Genomic DNA, 24,540 nt, shown 5'->3' with positions numbered 1-24,540 from the left:
TTCTGACCCCATTTAAGCATCAGGAAAATCATTTTCTCTTTCCTTTCCCAATAATGATAAAGATCTTATTTCAGAATGTTGTCTGATATCAATTTATAAAAGAGGTAATCTTAAAAGTAGAGGTCTGCAAGAGAGAATAAAGTTTTGCCAACTATTCAGTCATTTTATCTGAAATTTGTGTCTCCACATGCTTTCATCTTTTGTAACCAACATTCAGGATAAGTTTTCAAAACTGTAAGTAATTGGAAGTCATAAGCAAAAGTATGCAATACTTTCTATGGCTGTAAACCTAGGATAATTGAAATACAGATCACAGAATCACAGAATGGTTGAGGTTGGGAGGGACCTCTGGAGGCCACCTGGTGCCACACCTGCCCAAGCTGGGACACCCAGAGCAGGGTGCCCAGGACTGTGTCCAGGAGGTGTCTGGAGGTCTCCAAGGAGGAGAACCCACAACCTCTGGGCAGCCTGTGCCAGGGCTCTGTCACACCTACAGTAAAGAAATGCTTCCTGATGTTCAGATGGAGCCTCTTGTGTTCCAGTTAGTGCACAGTGCCTTTTGTCCTGGCACTGGGCACCACTGACAAGAGTCTGTTTCCGTCCTCTGTGCACCTTCCTTTCAGGTGTTTATAGAAATTGATGAGTTCCCCCTGAGCCTCCTCTTCTCCAGGCTGAGCAGTCCCAGCTCTCTGAGCCTTTCCTCCAGATGTTGTAAGCCTGATTCATAAAGCATTTGAATTAGAGTTGCAGTGATTCACATGATATGAAGGTATGAGTTTTTCATTGACAGCCTCTGTACAGATGAGTGATACTGTAGGTTGGCATTGGTAAAGAAGTTGGTTCATGTCCCTGTAATGTTTAGAACGGACCTGATGCGAATCATGGGGCCATGAAATAAGGTGTCCTGATTTTAACCTGAGAACACTGTTAGGGTTAGCTTAACTCCATTCTTTATCCCTCTATCTTCTAGTCTTATTGGATACAGTGGTTCAGATGTTCCCTTATCATTTCTGATCTCTCATGTCACATGCAGTACTTGTGAGACTTGCAGGTTCAATACATGTCCTATGCTTTTCCCTTGTTAAAACTAGGTTTCGTGCATTTTCAGTGTCATGCAAATTCTACTGACCCTTCTGTACAAAGGAAGTTTGGCATGATCTGTAATCAGCTGAAAAATTAGGAGCCAAAATGTCACAGATACATGATCTTAACCAGCTTTGCAATGTGACAATCATGAAGTGGCAAAGAAGATACCGAGCATCAGAAGGGCAGATATTTCGGCATTCACTTCCAAGTATTCTACCAGAAAATGCATTCCCCAGCAAAAAAATGTTTACAAGCCCTCCTGCAGAAAGTGGCTCAGCGTGGCCACTTAAACACCAGGCCTCATGCATGATGGTGAAGTTTCTTGTGAAAGGGAGCACTTATTTTCGTCCGCTTATACAGATACTGACATATTAGTTTGGGGCCACTGCTCCAATAGTAGTTTTGGTGGATCTTTGGTTTACCCAGAGCAGCCACTTCCATGTTCTTGTGTTCTGATGCTACGAGCTGTTTGTCTCAGCCTGTAACATTATCAGCCTATGTTTTTGAGGATTTATGAAATTCAAGGGTCAGTGCATTGCTCAAGATTTCTGGCCAGCATGGAGTGAACAAACTTCTTATATCTGATCTGTTGTTTGAAAACTCAGTTGTGTTCCCAAGCAGAAATTCTTGCACGTAAGAAGAGAATAAGTCAGCTCTTCAAAAATGACTATATTTTCATTGCCAAACAATTGAAATGAAAATTCAGAATGGAATCACTTATCAAAACAATATTTGATGAAATCAGACCAGTTAAGTTCTTCACTATGTAAATTATGGATCAAAATCAATCCCATCTATTACCATCTAGAAAAAAAAAAAAAGAAAAAAAAAAAAAGCTGTTTTCCCACTTTGTAACATATTGCATTGTTCATTGTTAGTTTTAGCTTCTGTTCTTGGCCTGTTCATAGATCTGAAGTCCATTGCAGTGGCGCCTGTTAGAGCAGATACTGTGAAAGTTTGGCCAGTTTTTTCTCTGATAAATGGTGTTTTCCAGGAATTCATACTAAATCATAAAAAATTCCCCATATTTGATGCTTGGCATGGAAAGCCTTGTTTCACAAGTATTTCACTTGTATATTTATACAGATTTAAAAAAAATCATCTCATTTATTAATTCAAAATATTTTTAAATAGCATATTGTCTAAAGAGCATTGAATTGTATTTCTTGGAAAAGAACAATGTAATGATCATTTAATCTAAATAAACACATTTCCTGACAATGAATAATTGCTTTGTTGCTCTTATATCACAGATGACTCTTAAACGTTTCTGTGTGGTTCTTCTCTTGGATAGACCCATGCAGAAACTGATCAGTATTTTAAAATGGTTGAATTATTTTTCGGTATTACAAAATATTCAAATGACTGAGGTATTTTCCTTTAAAAGTCAAGTGTGTATGAATGAAACTTTGACTTTGGAAATAACTAATATACTCAAAGAACTTGTGGTGTTGGTGCTAAATCTTAATGTTCATTTTAAAACTTAATTTTCTGTGTGGCATGCTTATTGTATAGGTGGCAGGATTGCTGTGTTTAGTTAACTACATATATATAACTACTAAGTGCATTCTGAAGGTTCATCATAGAGATATGAGAGTTAATCTGTTTTGTGATTCTTAACTTTCTAATACACCAAAAACTTTTTTGAAGAGAAAATTTACACATCATAGGAACTAAGTTACTACTAATCATCCACTAACAAACAAAAATGTGTACATATGACAAATAAAATTAACAGAGAGTATTATTCTACCTAGGATGTTTCTATAGTTCTGTTAGAGGAAAACTACAATACTGACAATTTCTAACTAATATTTCATATAATTGTGGAAAATTTAATTCTCTGTGTAGACAGGCAAATGCATACTTCTGTTACAAACATTTCTTTTTGACTGGATATTAGTACTTTATCTTTACCATTCAATTCTGGTCCGGGGACATTGCTATTATCTAAAGTTTATTTACACACAAAAAAAAATAACAACAGCAGAAATCACATCAAAGCCAAATGTGTGTACAGCACTTTAAGGAGAATAAAGGATAGTGTTAAGGAGTCAGTTATCACTTGGCTACACAGAAGGAAACTGGCAAGATGTTAAGCACAATTAGAAGGAGAATAAATTCCAACAGAATTTTGAAAAGAATTTCCTGAAGTCAGCAAAGGAGAATTTTAAAATGTTGTCTCCAGTCTTATTTAAGGAGAAGGAAAGTGGCATAAATGGTGGATTAATTGTCTCAGTAAATAAAATAAACAGTTGAGTGGATGTTTGTAACTAATTTAATAAGTATGTCACACCCTAAAATGATCCAGTTGTCACCCATTATTAATCTTATAGGACAGTTTACATCAACACATGGAACAAATTGTGATGAAGACACTGGCCAAGAAATGAGTATTTGCTAACATGATGAAATAATTAACATTCAGTAGAGCTCAACTATACTTCAATGTGCGAAGCTGATAATCACTTAACTGAGCTTGATTCAAATAAATACTTCCTTCCAGCATGTGAAACAGTGTCAGCTCAGGCTGAGTATGCAGTCAAAGTATGCACTCAGATGTCTGCTTTTAGATCCATACATTGCAGTCTGGGGGCTTATCACAACTGTGTCCCAAGTCAGAAATGTAAAAGTTGTTGCCTGAAAAACAGCTACTAATTTGAAGTTAGTCAAGAGTTTTAAAGAGTTAAGGTTTCTTTCATCATCTCTTGATATTCTGCAAAAAATGTACAGAAAGGAATGTACCATTCCTGGGAGAATTACTATTTGGCACGAATCAGAAATGTGCCAGGGAAGCTGCTGGTATTTCAGGACAACGTTCAAACCTGTACTACTTGTGTCTGGCCACCAGTTTAGCAAGGACTGTGGTTTGTCCTGCTGTACCAGCTGTAGTGTTCAGGATGGGCTCTCTATTACTGGTGGAAATACCTCTGGCCCACAAAGAACTGTTAGCATCAGGGATTTGTTTTCTAAGCTTAAAATGAATTGATCTCAAACAATTTCAGTTATGCAATATTTTTAACCTAACACTGTCACACAATAACGAAGCCAATGAAGCATCTGTCAGAAGCGCACCCAAAGTATCCATGAGAGAGTGATGACGTGGAACAGGAATAGCATATACATTGATATTTTCATATGGTTAATTAAACCCATAGACTCATTCTGTACATACTAAGGTTTTATTGGTATTAGAATAAAGAATTTCTTTTTGGAAGAAAAATAACTGATAATTACTTCTCTCTGTGCTTCTAATCAACAGCCTTTGATGTACATCTGTTTTTTAAGTACATCTGTAACTTCCAGTCAGGAAAAGCCTTTTATGGCAAGTGGCCCTTAAGCTACATGCTGTGTTTATTTCATATATTCGTTTTCCGTTTTGTCTTAACAAAGCATCCACACTTTTTTTTTTTTTTTTTCAGCTTTATCAGTGAATATATATTTTAAATATTTTATGCAGGAAAAAAAACCTTCAGTATTCATTTTAGTTTAGAATGACTTTAAACTTATGGTGGAAATATAGTTCTGTCTTTCTTGCATATGTAAATCAGAATATGAAGATAACCTAATTTGTCCACTCCATATGTATTATTAGACACCACGTTATACTGCTTCTTATCATCTGATGCCAAGGCTGAATCCAGCTGCTGTGTATATGAGGGGGGAAGACAGCCCCCTGTGGTGCTGAGAGCATCTGCAGCAACAGGCTGTCAACAGAGGTGCTGCAGACCATTCATTCCCCTAACAAATCCATGTCTGTAACTTCTGGGTAGGAAAATAAGGTATTTCAGTGTTTTTCTTAAAATCAGTACTATATATATAAATATATACACACTATATATATATATATACACTATATATATATAGTACTGATATATATATATATAAATGTTTTAAATACAACATGTTTAAATAGTGATGCACTTAGGGTTGAAATTCATGCTCGTTATTCAGTCTAAGTATGTGAAACAGCTCTTGTGGATAAGTTTGTTGTCGAGGTGTAACTTCAGTTTAGGAAAGTCTTTTTCAATGTAAACTTCATTCAGATTTGCATGTTTGCTATGTATCTGAAGGCAGTGCTGCCCTGCTCCGGGTGTTCACAGCTACACAGCTGTGCCGGGGAAGGAACAGGATCACTCCCATTCAGTCCTGCACGGGGTCATCCGGGTGGCCTTAAGGACCCAGGTAGATAGCTTGAGTGGTCCTGCAGGCCCTGTTTTCTGCTTATGTGGATTAGCAGTTGATAATACAGTCTCTTCTGCACACAAAGCTGTGAGAGCAATGATTGCCAGGTGCTGGGCACTGAGGCATTGCTGGGGCAAATGTCCTCAGCTGCTCCAGTTGTATCCAGAAAGGGGCATTCCTCCTAACCTCAGCAATACTCATTTCATTCTGGAAATGCAATCTGTTCAGGTTTCATGGCTCTTTCTAGACATAGGTTTTTATGGTGAAGGTGCATAACAATTCTAGGTTCTATGGCACTTCCCTGTCAAATCACATTTTATTGTCTATTTTTTGCAGCTTCTGGTGTAAAAGTTGGTAGAGGCTCTAAGAGGCTTACAGTCAAGTCCAGCCCAATGTGGTTTGTTTTCTTTTTATTGTACAACTGGCAGATAAGTTTATCCATGCAGAATTCATTTCAAGATAAAGTTTCTTCATGTGACGAATGATACTGTACATTCATATGTGGAAAGGTTCTGCAAAATCAGTTGATCTCCTTTTAGATTAATATTTGCATCTGTAGAAATGAAGCAAACAAAAGCATCACAGAAGTCACAGGCAGGAATAGCTACTGTACTTGAAATGGATATGTTTAAACTTGGGACTTTTATAGATCTATAAAGTTTTCTTATCTTTACCACAGTAAAATTAAACCACATGCTGGCTGGATGTCAAGGAGAAAGTTATGATGGCCTTAATATGGTACTATACAGCATTGCTGTTTGTTTCAGTCAATCCTATTTAAAAATTAAAATAAAAATTCTGTTTATAATAGTAAACAATACTCTAGCATAATAATTTCTTTGCTTTGTAAAGTGGTCCCATTCAAATACAATTAATTTTCATGTAGTTAAATGTAATGTTATACCGGAAGATCAAAGAAGTATTGACCTATGAATGCATACCTGCAGGATGAGGAATTGCATATATATTAAAAAAAAAAATGTTTCTTAGAAGAAATATTGAGTCTACTACAATGTTGTGAGAAAACAAACAAAAAAGGAACAAGCATGCATTTCTTGGCTCTGTAATGATGTAATATGAAAAAGCACAGTAAAAGTGATTAGTTTTAGCCTATATATGAGCAGAACTGAAACATCTGATCAGAGAAACATTATTTATAAAAGTTACTGAAAAACTGAACCAGAGATGAGTCACAAACTTTTTTTTTTTTTTTTTTGAGGGCTACAAAATAACCTTAATGTTATAAACACAAAAACACACGTGTTTAACTTCTCAAAAAAGATGATGATCTACAGCGCATAAAGAGAAAAAGTCTGATCTTGAAAGGTATAATGAGAAGTAATAGCTGGATATTAAAATTTAAGTTAGGAATTGGGTGCATATTTCTAACAGTGGAATGATTAACTGCTGGAAAAATTACTAGAGGAAGTGGTGGATCCTTTGTTTCCTTCAGATCTATACCGGATGCCTTTCTCCAACAAGTTATTAACGTCAACAGGATGAGAGAGCAATATATGATAGCTCATGTTTATGTAAGAAATCTCACTAGACTTTCTCTTGAACCCGCTTCTCACCTGCAATCAGCGCATCTTCTTTATTTTTAAGGAATAAACCATGTTTTTAATTTTAATTTAGGAATGCGCATTCTTAAAGAGAGATGCAATGTCTAATTTTCTTATCCAGGTATTTATTATTTCCTCTACAGACTTTGTAAAGATATACAGGTTTGAGACAGTCTTGATGTAGTGAACTTCAGGTAAGAACTGCTTCTGTTAACCTCAAGGCAAACAAGATACTTGAAGTTGCTAAATCTAGTAATAAGCCTAGAGTAATTTGGTTATTGGCTTGTGGTTTGTTTCTAAAATTGTGACAATGGCTTGATGTACTTGTGCACAAACAAAAGTTTTAGCAAGATACAGTGCCATATTGGATACTATACCTATTTATTTTCTGTCAATGGCTGTGCAGTATTAATTTTAACATCTGTGAAAAAGTGATGTGTGACTATTGGGAAATAAATAGGATTTAGGCAGAAAAGTGCCCTTTTACAAGCTTCAGATAGTGAATAACCCTTCTGTAGCTATATGATGTAGAAGTAACTGGTTGCAACATGAATACACCTAGCATGCTTACGAGTGTTAGCAGGCTCCATGTGTGCAGTAAGTCCAAGAGCCCTCATAGGCTGTCATGGAAAAGTGCTAATGTTCAAGCAGGAGGCTCCATGCCCATGGAATTAGGTCTTTAAGGTCCCTTCCAACCCAAACCATTCTGTGATTCTAAGCTGGCAAGAGAGCTACTGAAGTACATTTAGGGATAAAGCCATATACATCAGAACATCTCTTAAATCCAGATTGCCCATGGCTCAAAGATAGTGACTATGTCAATAGCAGTTAATTAAATGTGCTGGGGGCTGCTTTGTCACCAGCATCAACAGAAAAGGATCCACATCTGCATTGCTCTGCTTAGAGCTCCCCAGCCAGGGACATGCCTACAGGAGCATGGCCCTGGCCTGTGCTGTTTCCTGAGACATCTCCTGAAGGGGCAGGGGAGGGTGCCGGCTGCCCAGCCAAAACACAGCAGACAGTTGAGGTACAGCGTTTGGGGATATTCTCTGATACTGTTTGATGATGACCTGGCCCCTACACGTGGGAAGGATGGGGAACAAGCTGCTGTGAGGGAGGTGAAAGCAGGAAGAAGGGTAACTCCCCCTTTTCAGTGGCTGCCTGAATTTATGGTAGATTAAATGATTACAGAGTTACAGCTTCAGAAGAATTATCTGTGTCTGCCTTGATAAATAGCTGCAGAGAAGTCTTTCCCCTATTGCTTCTGGGGGGGTTTGAATCCTTGAAAGGTCAGTAACTGGATATGCAATAACCTTGGGAAACTTTCAGCAACTTACTCTCCCAGGTGGAAAGGCAGTAAATCCCACGGGACCCCTTGACAGACTTACAGTGAATGCTGTGGAGAAGTCTGTGGCCACAGTGTGCAGGTAAAGGGAGGTCCTGAAAGCTAAATTTAGATCATTAGGTACAGAGAGTGTGTTACACTGCACCAGCACAGGGGGAGTACTGGAAAAGATAAGCTCATACAGAAGTCTTCTGCAACTAGAAAACTGAGACAGTGACCCCATCATGACCATAGTACCGATAGTGAAAACTATAAAGGATAGAGTGAAGTTCTGGTTGCAGATTTAGTGAAGAAAACAGGTGAAAATATTTCCTCTTCCTGCACCAGAAAAATGTCTGAGGAGAAGGGGAAAGTGTACACATTGCACACTGGTATAGCTAAGGATAAACAGAGACCAACCTGACCAAAGTCAGGAAAGCAGCATTAATATCTTCTGTTTCAGCCCCTTCTCAAGTATAAATCAAATGAGCATATGTGAGCAACTCAGGTTTAGCAGCTGATCTAGTACACCGCTCTTTGATGAGCAGACCTAGGTAATGATTTTACATCATAGGATTAGGAATAATATATTAAAAATCAATAGGTTTTCAGTTGCTATTCATCAGGGTCGTCCTGTTTGACAGTAGTTTATTCAGTAGTCAGGTGTGCAGTGTAGCCTCTCTTCTTACTGAGTCTTGGAAAGATTGTCTGTGCATTACTTAAAGAGAAGCAGAATAGACAGTTGAAACTATTATCTGAGCTGTAGTTGTGAAACAAAATTGTTTTTTGTATTCGGTTCTAGGTCAGAATCCTTAACGGGAAATAAAAAGATAAACCCTTCAGAACTAAATAGTATTTTATAGAACAAAAATCTCTAGATAAATAACTAAATAATAAAATCAGCTTTCCAGTGTAGTCTCTCTCTGTAAGAGACCTTTGATGGAACTTTTAGTACAATGGATGGAACATTCCTTGATGCAATTTCTAATATGAAATTAAACCTTGCAGGTGCCACAAATAAATGTTATATCAAGAAAAAATATTTTATATTCACTATAAAAAGAGATTAAAAAAAATGAATTGAAGTGGGCAGAAAAGGGGGGGGAAAAAAAAAGAATATTTTGAAATACCAACGAAAGAGTTTTAAGTCAGATCAGAGTTCAATCAAACATATAGAAGTTCAAAGCCAGTTAGAGTTTTCAGTTCTAACTGTTGCCTATATATATAAAGCATATTTACATATGTATGCAAATTATTGACTGGGCATAATTTTTTTTATATTATTTTGAAATTTACTTTATATTGAATTGTGAAAGGAAGAAATAAAAAAACTAACCAGCCTTCCATTGGAAATATTTTGCTTGGCTGTGCTTGCAAAGCATCTGATCTGACATGGTGCTGACTGAGATAAGGATGGTGAGTAACCTCTTTGCCACCAATGTCCAGAACTTTCGAATTCTGAGCTAAATCCACTTTAGATTAGCATTTTGGCTGCATTGGAGACTGACATATTTTCACATAACTGTGGCTAAAAGGAGTACGATACCCAATGTCTGAACATCTATAGTACTCAGTTAAGCTTAGGTCTTCTATCAGAGTTTTCTGTGAGTTTCCATGTAACCTAGAGTTTGCTAGTTTTCCTCTTCCCACAATGTGCTTCTTTTTGCTTTATTTTCTGAGTGTGTATGTGTGAAGTCCTAATTTTTATGTTCTATCAGTTTTATTTTTCTAGGCAGAGTAAATGGGTATAATTCTGCAAAGAAAAATGAATATTCTTTGATGGAAGTGGAAACCATTTTTCAGTTAATATCTCACTGCCATCTACTGTGCATGTTGTAAAACTGCACTATGGAGAAAGCTGTGTTTCAGCAATGTAAGACTACTCTTAGTCAATTTGCTCTGAAGTTGAGGAAAACTCCTCTGAACTCTTAGTAGACTGTGACATATAAATTCCATTCTTTGTGTAGGAATTTCTCAATTAGATGACAATGTCTGGTGATACTCAATATTGTCTAGAAGAAAAGAACATCAGATTTTAGTTTTGCTTAAGTAGTTTTCATTCAGGCCAGATGAAAAGTAGATACGTACTTTTCGGAGGAAAAGAGTACCTCATTTTGCTTATTCTTGCCCTAAATAATAAAAGCTTTCACTTCTTAGTGGATATGTTGAAATAAAAAGAGCTAGTGAGATTGAGATACAGAAATTTGGGATACAGATTTTTAATTAATTAATTAATTAATTTATTTATTTTTTAAGTCAAGAAATTATGTGCTTCTTTTAAATTATCCTTCATCTCTGTCTGGCAACATACAAACACCAGTTATATGCAGTGTTGTGTGTAGGATGGGATATAATCATTTACCCTAAATTGTGAAATGATTAAGTTGAAAATAAGATGTCAGAATTCTGACTGCCAGGAACTGAATAAGATATCACACAAGTTAGCTCTGCATTACCAATGTTTTCATACTAATTTATGTAGAAATTACAAAGTCTATTCAAGGCAGAAATTTCCCTGGTTTTCACCAGGAAAGCTCAGGTCGAACAGAGAAGAATGTGCAAAAATCGTCTAACTGTGCCTTTTACATAAGGGAACTCATTTTCATAGTCTATTATTGTAATAGCTTTATTAATGTCAATAGACTACAAATATGTATAATTTATATAATTATTAGTATTGTATGAAAAAGTAAAAAATAAGACCATTAAGTTTGCAAAATCAAGCACTTCAAAGCTGAAGAAATGCCTTCATTTCCTCCTACTTCATATCAGTTATGTTACAGTATAATTAGATTTTTTTTCTTCTATTTTTACTCAGTAATTGTTCTGAGGCCTAATTTGCTCAACATTATTCAACCCTTAGAACATTAAATAATTCATGACTTTTCTAAGGTGTTCATTGTTCTCATATTTCAGTGCTTTGCAAATATTAACCCATGTTTATAAAATCTGATATTTTGGGATTAGAAATGGTGGCATGGGCTGATTATGTACTTTATATGATCATAACGTCCTTTCTGTTGTCTTCTGAGGCAAATGTGTTTATGTAAGACTTCAAACAACAACAGAAATTCAACCAGGAGAATGAGGCACTGGTTTCTGACACTTGTCCCCTTCTGTCCCATCTCCTCAACCAATTTGCCTTTTTTTTTTTCCAGTGCCACCGTCCAAGTCCCAATCTCTTTCACTCCCTGCACAAAATGGCTATTTTGGCTGACCTCCCCCTAGTCATATTTTTTCCGTAGAACACACTGAGCATAGACAATTTAAGCCTAAATTTGATAATGTTAAAAAATAACTGCAGAATAAATTCTTATTAGGAAAGCTGTCATTAACTCCGTAACATGTGATAAGGGTAGTGATGCCCATGATGTAAGGTTTGCTATGCTACTAAAGTTCATTGTGTTGTCTTCCTGTGGACCACTTGTCAGAGTAGGTTTGTAAATCATGCTTTAGCCACACTTTAAGCTTGAGTTAGTAGCAGTGGGGATTTTCTTTTCTCTTTTACTGAATGTATAAGATTTCTTAACAATTTGTGTATTTCTCTGGCACTTTCAGTATCAGATATTTTTCATCCAACTGAAAGTACCAGGGAATGATTTTCTATTGGAGAATAATTTCTGGACTGAATCCTTTGTTTGCTTGTTTGTTTTGTTTGTTTGTATGTTTGTTGTTTTTTTGTTGACTTGAGTGCTATAACGTTTCTAGCTCACCCTGCAGAGGGGATGCTGCCACACTCAGGATCTTAATTGGAACTACATCTGTAAGAGAATGTTTTACAAGTATGCAACATTTGGCTCCTAAAAGGCCAAACAAAATGTAAGAAAAGATCAAAATGTGCATTTAATGAGGTATGCTATTATCCCAGGACACCACTGTGCCTTTACAGTGCAGTGCAAATTCTGCATATGAAAATACTAGAAGTGACATTTTCAAGTCCCATCATTCTGTAGTCATCAATGGAAAAGGAAAATGTTTTAAACAAAGAAGGGAGTATTAGGCATTTTTATCTCTCCGAAATAAAATAATTTTTATGTGTGAACACTGAAAATTTGTGAGGGAATTACACTGTGAAGTAAAGATGCAGATTTTTTTTTCTTTTCTTTTGTTAAATGTTTTAGATTGAAATCCTTACTGCCCTCATGTGGATGAAAACACATTTCATTTTCTCTGTCTGCTGAAGCTAGAAGTGGACATGTTTCATTAGAAGAGCTGTACGTACAACAGTATTTACACCGCAAATGAAGGACAATTTGGCCACAGAACTGATGCTGATGTCTGAGCCAAGGGCCTCAAGCAGTATGGCTGGGAGTCTGTAAATATATCTGCTTCATTTTAATTCTGGAGAGTCAGGTGGGCCCTGAGTGTTAAGAATCTGCCTCCCAAATTCTGCCTGGAGAAAGCCACTTTTGCAGCTGACAGAAGTTAATGAAGCTCCTTCTGAACCAACTAATGTGTATCCTGAATTGACCAGGAGGGTCAATCCAGAAGGAACATGCAGTATTTCCAAATCCCTTTGAGCTCAGGGTAGGAGACAAGCCAGGGAACTGAGCACGAATCTCTAATTAGCAACATGCATCTGCTTTAGGAGCAATGATAATAAAGTGGTACAATAGCAACAACATAAAAAGAAAAAATGTCCTTCACATATTGACAAAGTTACTCACAGCTATTACTCTATGCTGTATAGACAATTGCTGTGTATATTAGCATAAATACTTTTTTTTTCTTTTTTTTTTCTTCCCCCCAGGAATTGATGTTGGAATTACAATATTACCTAGATGTTGTTATACCTTTGCCTGTATATTATTATACCATTAGAAACCGTGTTACATTATTATCTAACAAAAATGTTTCATTGCACAGCATATTAGTTGACCATACACCAACCATAAACAAGTAGTCCAAAAAAAAGTTTAATGAATAACACTGTAAAAATACAGATGATTGTGATAATATACTTTGTAGAAAAAAAAAAATAAAAATTATCCCTTAGTCATTTACAAAGCAAACAACAAAGCCAGATTGTATAACATCGAAATAAAGGATTTTATTGACTATCTTTGCCAGTCTTGCTTCTGTGCAGAACTGTGAGATACAGAGTGATAGATAAGCTTTTTAAGGATTTTATTTGCTAAATAACTGAACATCAAATCTAACTATATTTCTGCTCTTTCTTAGGCCATACACATCTTTCAGTGTCTACACATGACTATACAAAGTATTAAACATATTTCTCTAAATTATGTTCTGAGCTGACGCAGATAATAAAAATCGAGGCACTCTTTTTTTTTTTTTTAGGGAGTTTGAGATAAAAAATGCTTTTCAAGGAAAAGTTGGTTAGCTTGTTAGCGTGCAAGGGAAAAGCCAGTTGAAATAGAAACAGGAATACAGTAACCTGAACAGCCCGTGTTCAGATATCCTGCTCTTTGACTGAATTATTTGTATTTGCTCCCACTGCTGTTCACACCAAGGTCTTTCAAGGATATGTTGTCTGCAGCAATAAAATAAAGATTGAAAATCAGATCTGATGTGGAGGCCTATAACTTGGAAAGGGGAAACAAAGCCCGTGGCTATCTGCCAGCTGACAGGCGGGCGAGTTATCACTGGAGACGATGCGATGTCGCTTAAAGAGCATTGCTGGCTGCAGATGCCAGGTGCTGCACTCAACGATCTGCTCCCTGGGGCTCTGTTTCTGATAAGAAGGGTTTTATAGGCTATGTGGACCGGGATTATTATCTCAGATATTGTCACTCTGTGTCCTGTACAGTAATGCTGTAACCTGCTATTGATGGGAGAGAGCTGGAGCCAGGCTGGGAGGAAACGCTGAGCTGAGTAACAGGCTGTGGCAGAGCCTGATGTGAGGCCCCAGTGCCTCCCAGGACCTGTGGAGGGGGACTGTGGGGTTTTTCCCTTTCTAGCAACCCTATTTTTACACAATCTGGGCTGTATAGGTTTCAGCAGTTATTACAAATAGCTTCGTCACTCTTACTCAAAGGGGTGGCTTGCTTTTCTGGCCCATAGTGGAGGCTTTTGCAGAGCAAGGCTAGTCTGGCTTTCTTATCCACCCTGCTCCCTCTGAGGGCTGGCAATCCGCACAGTGGGGGTAAAACCTGTCCTTATGTTCCCCCCCCCCCTTTCTCTTCAGACAACTTGCCCCAAGCCAGGATTTTACTTGTGTGTGCAGTGGTAAATTCTGGACTAAAATAAACCACTGCTAATATCCACTCCTTTTCAACATTGAATGGGCTGCCCAGGGAAGTGGTTGTCTCCATCCCTGGAGAAAATATGTGGATGTGACACTAAGGGGCATGGATTAGTGATGGGACTTGCTACGTAATGTTGGACTAGATGATCTTGGAGGTCTTTTCCAACCTAGATGATTCTGTGTTTCTATGATAACAGCCTAAGCAAACCTAAGAACAGCAGAGCCCCAACGGAGAGAGGGCCTTGGAGGCAGGGCTTTTGCTCTCAGGATCAGGGAGCATGGCCAGACATGGAGGAGGCCACCCAAGTATCACTGTAGACAAGGTCCACCACCCTGAAACGTCTCCTGGAGTGGAGGGAGCTGCTGCCATGCTTGCTGCTGGTACCCAGGGAAGGTCTCCTCTGATGGCCATCCTCACCCTGTGGTCCTGCTGTTGGGGAACCTGGAGAATCTGGTTCTCAGATCTTCTCTGGGGATCTGCTTTCTGTATTGTGTTCTTCAAAAGAAGCCTGTAGCAAGACATTCAGAAGTTACTTCTGTTGACTGTGCTTTTGCTGACAGAATCAGGACTGTAATTGAAGTCTGAATTTAATAAAAGCTCTCATGCACTGGGACCTCAGCAACATACATTGAACTCTCTAGTCTTTATAGTCACTGCTTTTCTGCTAATCTCTAATCTCCGTTGTATCCTGGTAGCAATACGGGAGCTGATGTTTAGCCAAGGAAAACTGTTCATATTCAGTTTTCTGGTTAAAGTGACAGTTGCCATTTGGGACTGTGTTAGCATTGCCGGTCATCTGGATATTGCTTGTGTAGTTTAGCATTGTCCTGAAAATAATAAAACTTATTATGTGCAACACAGCACTTGAAATTTAATGAGCAAACAAAGGTCTCAATAACATGAGAGCAAGTTATGAGGCATGCGGGGCTCCGTGGTACTGCCTTTCCACAGGTTTCTACTGCAAGACATGTAAAAGAAGATGTGTTGCCTTCTCCATGCAGGCAGCCAGATGGCTGCCGCAGAGCATCAGCTAGCAATATGATTTGACACTTACAAGAGCTATTTTGTAAGGCTTAAACATACACACCAAGCAGGCTGTGTGTCATTTTACCTGTGCATGTCAGACTTTTCAGAGGAAAAATAATAGAACCTGTTACTACCTGAAACTTGCAGTAAGCTCTTACTTTAGTTTTCAGGAGGACATTGTAGAGAAAATTAGATGTGGCACTGACTGGAAATTATATTTCTTTTTACTGAGTGTTCTGTATAGTGCAAAACTTCACAATGTGAGATCACTGTGCAAACTGTGCAGCAAAACTGTTCTGGTGGTCTTCTGACTAACAGAATTGTCACTTGTTTCAGTTCGGTTTTTCCCTCATCTGCTACTTCCTTAATAATATTTAAAAGACTCAGGTGAAAAAAAAAAAAAAGTATATTTAAAATGCAATACAGAATGCAATGTTCAACTATATATTCAACCCAGTCCTGATGCCTTGCAATATACCGACTAATAGGATGACAAAATTGTGATATGGAAATTTGTGTAATCAAAACCATCTTGTTGTAATGCCCCTTTGTGTCTTTTACTTCTCTCTGACCTCATTAGGTGTGCCTAGTCATTAGATACAGTGTTACTAAAGAGTTTTAACTTAAAAGCGGCTTTGATTAATGATTGGTTGGACTGAAGTTTTACTTTGTAGGATTAACTAGATTTAAAAATGGCAAAATGCCATAGTAGTATTAATGCCAGACTTTAACGAGAAGCAGAAGTAAACTCCAAGGACCCTTGCGATTTTAATATGGGCTAAACTCATGTTCTCATTACCTTAATGTCCTGTCCTGTTTTAAAAGCCAGTATTGTAATAATTCTTAAAGAATAGTAGCATAGGCAGCAGATTAGCAGATTACAAATATGTAATCTTAAATATATATACCTATGTGTTTAATGAATCATAATTTTTTATGATTTTAGAATCAGATTCATTCAGCCTTGTTATCAAATAGAGAAAGAATGTTTCATACTGGTTTGGGCCTTTATTCTTTTAGTTAAAAAACAATGTGGAAGTAAGTCAAAGTCATACTAGCAAACATTTCTCCCAGTTAATACTGTGCTGTCATTGTAGTTAAAAAGAAAGAAATCTTCACATTTTTGTGTTATCAGCTATTTGAAATTTCTTTTTTGTTTTCTTACATTAATTTACTTTTCTTGAAAGTTTAGGGTTGACACCTCTAGAGATTAATGTCATTTTTTCTCCATTGAAGACATATTTCAGTCTATCATACTGCCAAGAAAACACAGACCACTCTCACTCAAGACAAAATTCAGTCATCTCCTTAAATCCTACTAAAGTTTATAGAATTTAAACATACATACAAAAGTTAACACAATGCTGAATTAAGATTTTTCTGTCTAAATTTTTTTTTTTCAGTCCATGGGATCTTTGCTAAATTAGTCAAAGGGCATTGATTTATTATTAGAGGTGAACAGCAAAAAAATCTTTCTCATTTCAGGAACTCTGAGAATCCCTGAGAATCTCTGAGAATTCTTCCTGTATTGATCCCGATTTCATGATTTTGGTTATTTTTCAGTGAACTTCCAGTAACAGAAAGTGCGTAATGAATTTTGTGTTTCAGCGCAATAATGTGCTGTGAGAATTAGGCAGTGTGTGCTAATCACCAATAATAGCAGTTCTTTACAGAGGCGGCATTCTTTCTGCCAAAGCATGTAGGGCTACATCGAGCCAAATACTTGGGCTGCAATGCCTAATTTCTCATGTAAATCAGGGATATATTGGACTTGACTTAAATAGGATTACTCACTCAAGCAAATTTACGCAAGGGTCTAAGGCACGGATCCAGCTTTTAGTGAGTTAGAGTCTACGTACTTGTTTGGCTCTGGGCCCTAGGCACTTGCATAATATTGCTTGCATGAATTATCCCATTAAACCGAGACCCACATAAACATTATTACTCATACCAGCAAAACTGTGCATGTGGACAAGTGCTGACAGTTGGGGATCCTGCTTCCTCTTGTACTGTATTGAAAAATTCTGTTTTCACTGATGATCAAAGCTTATTAACCGAGCATTACATCTGCAGTCTCCATCAGTAATTTCTGTGCCACTGAGTTCTTTGACTACATTCTAATATTGCCTTGTATTCTTTACTTAATTGACTCATAGATATTTTATTTATTTATTTATTTATTTATTTATATTTTTTAGGAAGAAGGGCAACAAAAACAAAGGAGAAAAAAAAGAAGAAAAAGAATTTGATGGAGAGGGCTCAGAAGCAGCACAGCATCTTTTTAGCTACAGATAAAACAAGCCAGTAAAGACTTGATTTTTTTTTTTAATATATTTTTGCGAAGTGCAGAAAAGCTGCTATATGCTCCTGCCCATGGATGCACTACGATTCAGCTGCTTTAACAGTATTGGTGGCAAATAACTTGTGAAAAGAAGCCCACAAGCTTGTTTGTTTTATTTATATATTTTTTTATTTTATTTTTTCGTCTTATTTTTGACCTGAAGACTTCAAGGTCAGGAACGCACTGAGTTGAATCAGTGGAAGTGGTGCTGAAGTGTGTCAAAGATTTTGTACTGAGTGCTTGGTCAACATGTTGACACTGAATGGAAGCAGGAAAGAGACCTATGTATCACCATTAGGCGGACTTGTGCATATTTAAATAAAAAAAGGAAGTCTTGGAGGTGTAGGTACTATTGCATTTATGGCCTTTTTTCCCTATATTTGTACATTTCAAGATTAAATGGGTATGACTTACCTACTTAGTGTTAATGTGCATTGTTCTCAGCACCTGCTACATTGAAACAGTTGTATAATAAAACCGCTTTAAAACAATATACCACAGGAATTATTGCTTAGAGTTATGGATACGCAACAGACCCTACGTGTACATATTATGCTGTCTACATATAAATGAACATATTTACTGTACATCTATGCATTTTTATGTATAATACTTTATACAGGTTTAAAGTTATGTCCTGTTGGTTCTAGTAATATACTTTAAAATAACCCAGTAAATGTTTACTTTTTACTATGTTTAAGTATCTTTTCGTATTTCTCAATAGTTCCAAAGTGGATTTTTTTCTCATTTGTAAAGCACATTCATATGGCTAAACTACCTTGTACTGACCCTCACAGTGGATGGTGGAGTGTCAGCTCTGAAGTATACTTATCAGACTAGTAAAACAAAAGTCTTTTCTGCTATTCTGTACTCCTATCTCATCCCCAGTGTATTTTGTCTAAGAAAAATAAGGGTAACTTTTTAAAGATGAGGCATAATGATGATAGATGTTTTGAGTATCAGGAAAGAATTTTTTTCAGAAGTTCTTGGTATCTAAGATTGTACGTGTAGTTTTTCAAATATGATGCACAATGATTTATTTCTGTTAGTCCTGATCCAGTCAGATACAGCAATTGAACACCTGAGTACAGAGAATCAAAAGAAAAACACTGTAAGATCAGTCATTCAAAAGTACATCAAGCACCAGTCAATATCCCAGAATTGCCAGTTACTTGTAGGTTTAGCAAATTTAATCTGCATCTGGGTTGGGGATGGGGGGGCAGGGGGATGTCTTTGTAGGAAGTTAAAATGGCTCAGGATGTCTAATTTGGTAATCCTGCATTATTAGCTTGTATTTGAGGAGATCTTTGAATATCTGCTTGGAAAAGCCCACACTAAAGTTGCTGTCACTTATGCTGTCAGTTAGAGAATTTATTCTACTTCTAGGACTAAACCTTGCACCGCTACCTACACAAACCAAGGTGTGGTGTTAAAATTATTTATATTTAAGTTGTGACGGGTCTGTCTAACATGTTTATCCTAACAAAAAGATCATTCCTTTCAACTAAAATATAGGAATCTGTTGTTTCCATCCCCCACTCCTGTACTCACTTCTGAGCTAGGATAATACTGAATGTACTGGATGCGCTGCTCGTATTGGCTCCACCAAGAGCCATTGCTCCATAATGTCAGCTGTGGCAGTTAGCAAGCTACTGAGGGAGTCCATCTCTCCCAAGCATGGGTATTTGGCCTTATTAACATAAAAAGAAATGATTGTCTGGAGCCCATCCCTCCCAAGGACTGACATCTGGCTCAGTTAATGTTAGAATAATTCTCCTCACATCTTTTGTTGGTTTGAAACAGTAAGTAAGTGGGTCCTCTGCAACTGCTTGCCAGAAAAGGGGGAGCAGAGGGGAAGGTGCTATCTGAATGCTCTCTCACTGTGATCAAGTCCATAAAGCTTCTGTCTGACCTGGCTTAAATTGTACTTGCGTTACTGCACACATGGAGTCCCAGTGTTCTCCAACAAAGAAAAAGGTGAAAGAGACCACAGAGCCCTACAAATCTTTCTTTGAGATATACTTTAGAAAAATACCACAAATCTTATTTTTAGTTTTATGGGTTGTATGTTTATTAATAAATAAAGGAAATAAAGCACCTATAAGCACAAATATATTCATACTTAGCTAGGACACATATTGCTAAAAATGTGCAGAATTTAGACACATACAAACATTCCATTAAACTGCTCGTGGACTTCCACTTAACCATGAGGTTTTCACCTTTCATTTAGAATATGCTCATATTTACCTAGAACATAATAATGTTAAGGACAGTAAGATTGTTCTGATCCTGGGCTGCTATTTTGGACTTTAAATGCTCACTTTAAAATAAAAAAAATAATAATAACAATAATAGAAAAGGACAATAAGAATTTTAGCTGCCTTTTTGCTTACTGGTTATCAAATTTGGCTGTAAGTGCAGAGAATACCTTCGTACCATCCTTCTAATAGTGGTTACAAATACTGTATTAGGCATGTCATGGAAAGAATGCTACAAAATACAATAAAATGTTGTCACAAGCTTCTGACTAAAATAGTTCTGGTCCTTTTTAATTCAAGGAGTGTATTCCTTCAGAATAGCATGCAAACAGAAGAATTGGAGAAGGTGTGTGGATGCAGATTTTCTCACACTGGAGTGGAAAATATGGAGATTTTCCAAACAGATATGGTTTTGTTGATATTTACAACATGTTTGAAAAGGATACGGGCACTATACATTAGAAACACATTGGTTTCTTTTTTCCTAGTCATCTTCATATTTGTTTTTTCCTTGAGAGTATAGACACAGGAAACTCATCTCTAAGTAGCAAGTGCCCTCATGTGTAGTTTCTTCTTTGACCTAGACATCTATTTTTATCTTGCTTTTGCAGAGTAGATTCTATAAAAGCACTCGTAGTATTTGGGATGTCATAAAATCATACTTCTCTTGAAATTGGCAAGGACCTAGATAGACCATCTGGTCCCAGGCCCCAGTTGAAAGAGGGCTAACCTCAAAGTTAAATCAGATATGTCTGAGGTGGAGGATTTCACAACATTTTAGTCCCTGTTGCAGTGTTTGACCACCTTCACTGGGAAGTTTTCTCCTTTTGTCCAATAAGAATTTTGTCATTGTGATTTCTGTCTGTTATTATTCATCCTGAACTCAGTCTCCTCTCTAAACCCTGTTCAGGCAGCTGAAGACTGCAGCTAGATTTCCCTCTAGCATGTTCTTCAGGCTAAATAACCACATATTACATTTTTTCCTTTTCAGAACTGTCACTACCTTTTGAATCCAGTTGTTTCTTTAAATACCGGAAGGATTTGGAGCCATGGAGCTTCTGTCTTCACATTGTTTGTATGCCTCTACTTTAAACATTAACTATTGGAAATTTGTTTAAAACTAGGAAAGATTCAAATTAGCAGGATAAAGAACTTCCCATGCTATATTCATTTGTTAACAAAAAAATGTTTCATTGAGATGATGTCCAAAGAATTCCTTTTCCAAAACGTACATTCTTTTATTCAGTTTTCTCAGAAGAGAGAATTAATAGCCTCACGCTCCTTTTAGGACTTCTGTATCCTCAGTATGCCCTGCATTCTCCTAACCTTCTAGTAAAAACACAGGTGAACATTTAAAGCAATTATTTTGTGGCTGGCTGGTCTTTAATGCATCTCAGCTGTTCTTGCTAGTGATAAATTATTACTACATTTTTCTTTCCTTATTGCTGGGTAAAAAAAGAAAAAAATAAAAAACAAAAAACTTTGTGCTCCACATTATGGCAATGCAAACCTTCCACATTACAAATGTCAGTATTAGGAAATTGTTCTCTGACACTATATACTATATATACTATACTATATATATATGTACTATATATATATAAAGATGCCCACGAAAGAAAATTGAGTATCTATAGAACATATGAGATATGTCTTCCCTTAGCAATATGAGTTTATAGTGCAGAACAAAAATAAATGTTAGATTTTCATTTGAGTCAGCTAAAAACAAAACAAAAATACATGAAACATCATGTTAACTTTGTTTCTTTTTTTGATTAAAATAAAAAAAAATATTAAATCTTAATTGACAGGTTCTAAATTGAGAAGACTTTTGCAAGCAGACTAAGACCAAAATTAATGTTTCAACTTTCTTATGTTTGTGAAATAGCATATAGAATAAAAATAACTGGATACTACCTGCAAAAGTGCCATGATTTTTTAAAAACGTGGGTGATGCTACTGGTTACTGATGCTACCACTCAGCAGATGGTATAAGAGCCTTTTGAATTCAAAATGCACATCTCTTTCCCTTCACCAAAAAAATGTACTTGTCTCTTGACACTACTAGTTCACTTCCACTTCTGATGGTGTAAGCCAGCATGAATTCCAGTAAAGTTTAGACTGATGTTATTTTGGACTGACACCAACAAGAACAAAACGTACCCTTCTCACAATGTAACCCACAAACCACTATAAGCTTTCTGTTTAGTTCTTCACTGAAAGCTCTACACCGAGCCTGGCATTGTTTCTTTCAAGAGAAGCCTCTGTCCAGGAGTGAAGAAACAATATTAAATTTAGGAAGTATTAGGGCAACCTGACCTACAGGATACCTTTAGTCCATTGTGTAACTTTTCAAGGCTTCAACAGATTTTATTATTATTATTATTTTATTTTTAGGCAAGCTAGCACTGTTTATGTCTAATAAAGTCCAGCGAATTTCTGAACTCCAGGGAAGTTGGAACCTTACCTAAACTGGCTGGTAATATCTCTGTGGTTATGCCTCTGGAGAAATTGCTGCCCAGACTCCTTGTTTTAAAGTTATGTCTTCAGTGACACACATGCAATCTTGTTGATCTAATTGAAAAATACCAATGAAACTAACTAAAAGTTTATAAACCACAAATGAATAAACACTGAAAATGAGGCTGATTTGTTTCTCCCCAGTCACTTCTCAAAACGGAAATTCAGTTCAAGAGAAAAAAGTGATTGCCCAGACAGTGTCAGTTGGAGAATATGTCTTGGCTTGCAAATATGTCTTAGCTCTTTCCTATCAGACTTTGGGGGTGGGGGGTGGGGGGTGGGGAGGTTGGGAAAGATAAGATTTTTTGTTTTTCCTCTGAAGTCCTCTTTTTATCAGAAATTTTGGTGACAGGCCATGTGTTCTTTCTCTTTCTGAGCAGACTTGGAGGTATTGGTTGTCATTTACAGAAGCTAAGTTCCGTAACTGCAGGGGGGGCTTCTGATCTTTGCTCCAGAATCATTTCAGTCTTTTATTGAATTTCTGTATATACACAAAAAATCTCAGGGACATGGAGTACAGCCACAGGATTTCTGTCTTCCAGTTTGGTCCTCTCCTTTTAGCCTTGTATTCTTTGTTACCCTCTGGCCTGTCTTTAGCAGGAGGAATGAACTGTGTTTCTACCAGAAATGCTTTATAGCTTGCTTATTCTGTCAGGTAGGGCATGAGGATTCAAACTGTGAGGCTGATCCTAATAATTTTATTAGGATATTTTATAATCAGATGTTTTATTTCTAGAGAGTTAGAGAAATTCATGGACTACAGGTCCTTAAACAGATGAGAGGACAAGGTAAGTATGTATTCTCTAACATCCTTTATCTAAAACAGGAATAGGTGAGTATATACACCCCCCAATCTAATGACCATCCTTCATCTAATGATTGCAGATGCTGAGGGAGTTCAAGAGGAGTGGACTGCAGATAATGGCAAAGGCTCATGTGCTCTCATTACACAGTATCTACCAGTTCTCCTACTGGAGACAGAATATTGAACTATTCTTTTGACCCATTAGAGTCTGTTTTTATTTTTATTTTATTTTTTTTTTATTTTTACGTATATGTAGAAATATATAGTGTTTGTTGCTCTACTAAGTTTAGATAAGATTTTTTTTTCCCATTATCATGCATGCATTGTGAATTCATAAATTCAAATCAGTTCAATCCCAGTTCAATGGGATTGTCCAAAATCAATGTATTTTTTTCTATTATTTTGGAACAGTTGATAAAGATGGTGACTTTGCTAGAAAATGGTACAAGGTTCTACCACTTAAAGGTACATTTGACTTTGGGCTAAGATCTTGAAGATTTTTCCAGCTTATGACAAAGTGCTAGTTCACAGAACCCTAGGCAACAGTAAGAATGAATGTGAAAGAAAAATTTTTCATCCGAATTTTTATGCAGTTATGATGATGATGATGCATGAATGCCAAATGATAGCATCTAGAAAGTCTTTACTGGGATGACCAAAATTTTATTTTCTCTGATCATAAATGAGCTGCATTTCTGCAATACTGACCAGTTGAATGGGGCAATCATTCTTCATTCTTATTCTCATTTTGTTATTGCTTTTCATCTCTGCAAACAGTACAGTACGAGAATTTTTATTTTTATTGTTATTTTTGCCTACTCTTTCTTCCCCTTCTCTCCTGTCCCCAGTGCTCCCTTTACTCTGCTTCAAGGAAATCCCATGAGCTCTAACCTGCAGATGCTTTGTAACATGTGGCAGACTTGCAGATGTTTTGGAGCATATTTCCTAGTTACACAGCCAGCCACTATGAAGAAAATCCAGAAGTTATTTCAGAGAGAGAAATTAGGTAGTGCATGTATTTTGAAGAAATATATTAATTCTTATAATTTATCTTGTAAGCTTCAATTTTGAAGTGTGATATAAAAAGAAAGGGCAGACGTGTGATCTGAGAAGCCTCTAAATTTTTTTCTTAGAAAAGTGAGATCTTTAACCATAATGACTGTCAAGAATATCAGTGTGTTTTTAAACAGAACCCTAACATTATTGTCCTGAATATACAGA

At 36.7% G+C, this 24,540-nt stretch overlaps 1 protein-coding gene across 5 annotated transcripts in view; it reads left to right on the top strand.

Moving 5' to 3' along the window:
* Positions 1 to 20,256, top strand: part of RSPO2 (R-spondin 2) — a 112,208-nt gene extending 91,952 nt beyond the window's left edge. For 4 of the 5 annotated variants that reach the window (XM_066990656.1, XM_048068757.2, XM_066990660.1 and 1 more), the window contains one exon: positions 17,591 to 20,256. In XM_066990656.1, the coding sequence (XP_066846757.1) occupies positions 17,591 to 17,700 (110 nt within the window). In that variant the 3' untranslated portion in view covers positions 17,701 to 20,256. Of the gene's footprint in view, positions 1 to 6,976; positions 7,033 to 17,590 lie in introns of those variants that run through there. The other variant, XM_066990661.1, reaches the window with a different exon arrangement.
* The last annotated feature ends 4,284 nt before the right edge of the window (positions 20,257 to 24,540 follow it).

Source organism: Anser cygnoides, chromosome 2 (assembly GCF_040182565.1).
Source record: "Anser cygnoides isolate HZ-2024a breed goose chromosome 2, Taihu_goose_T2T_genome, whole genome shotgun sequence".
Taxonomy (NCBI): domain Eukaryota; kingdom Metazoa; phylum Chordata; class Aves; order Anseriformes; family Anatidae; genus Anser; species Anser cygnoides.
The sequence above is the reverse complement of the archived record's forward strand: the minus strand, read 5'-3'. Positions and strand labels throughout refer to the sequence as shown.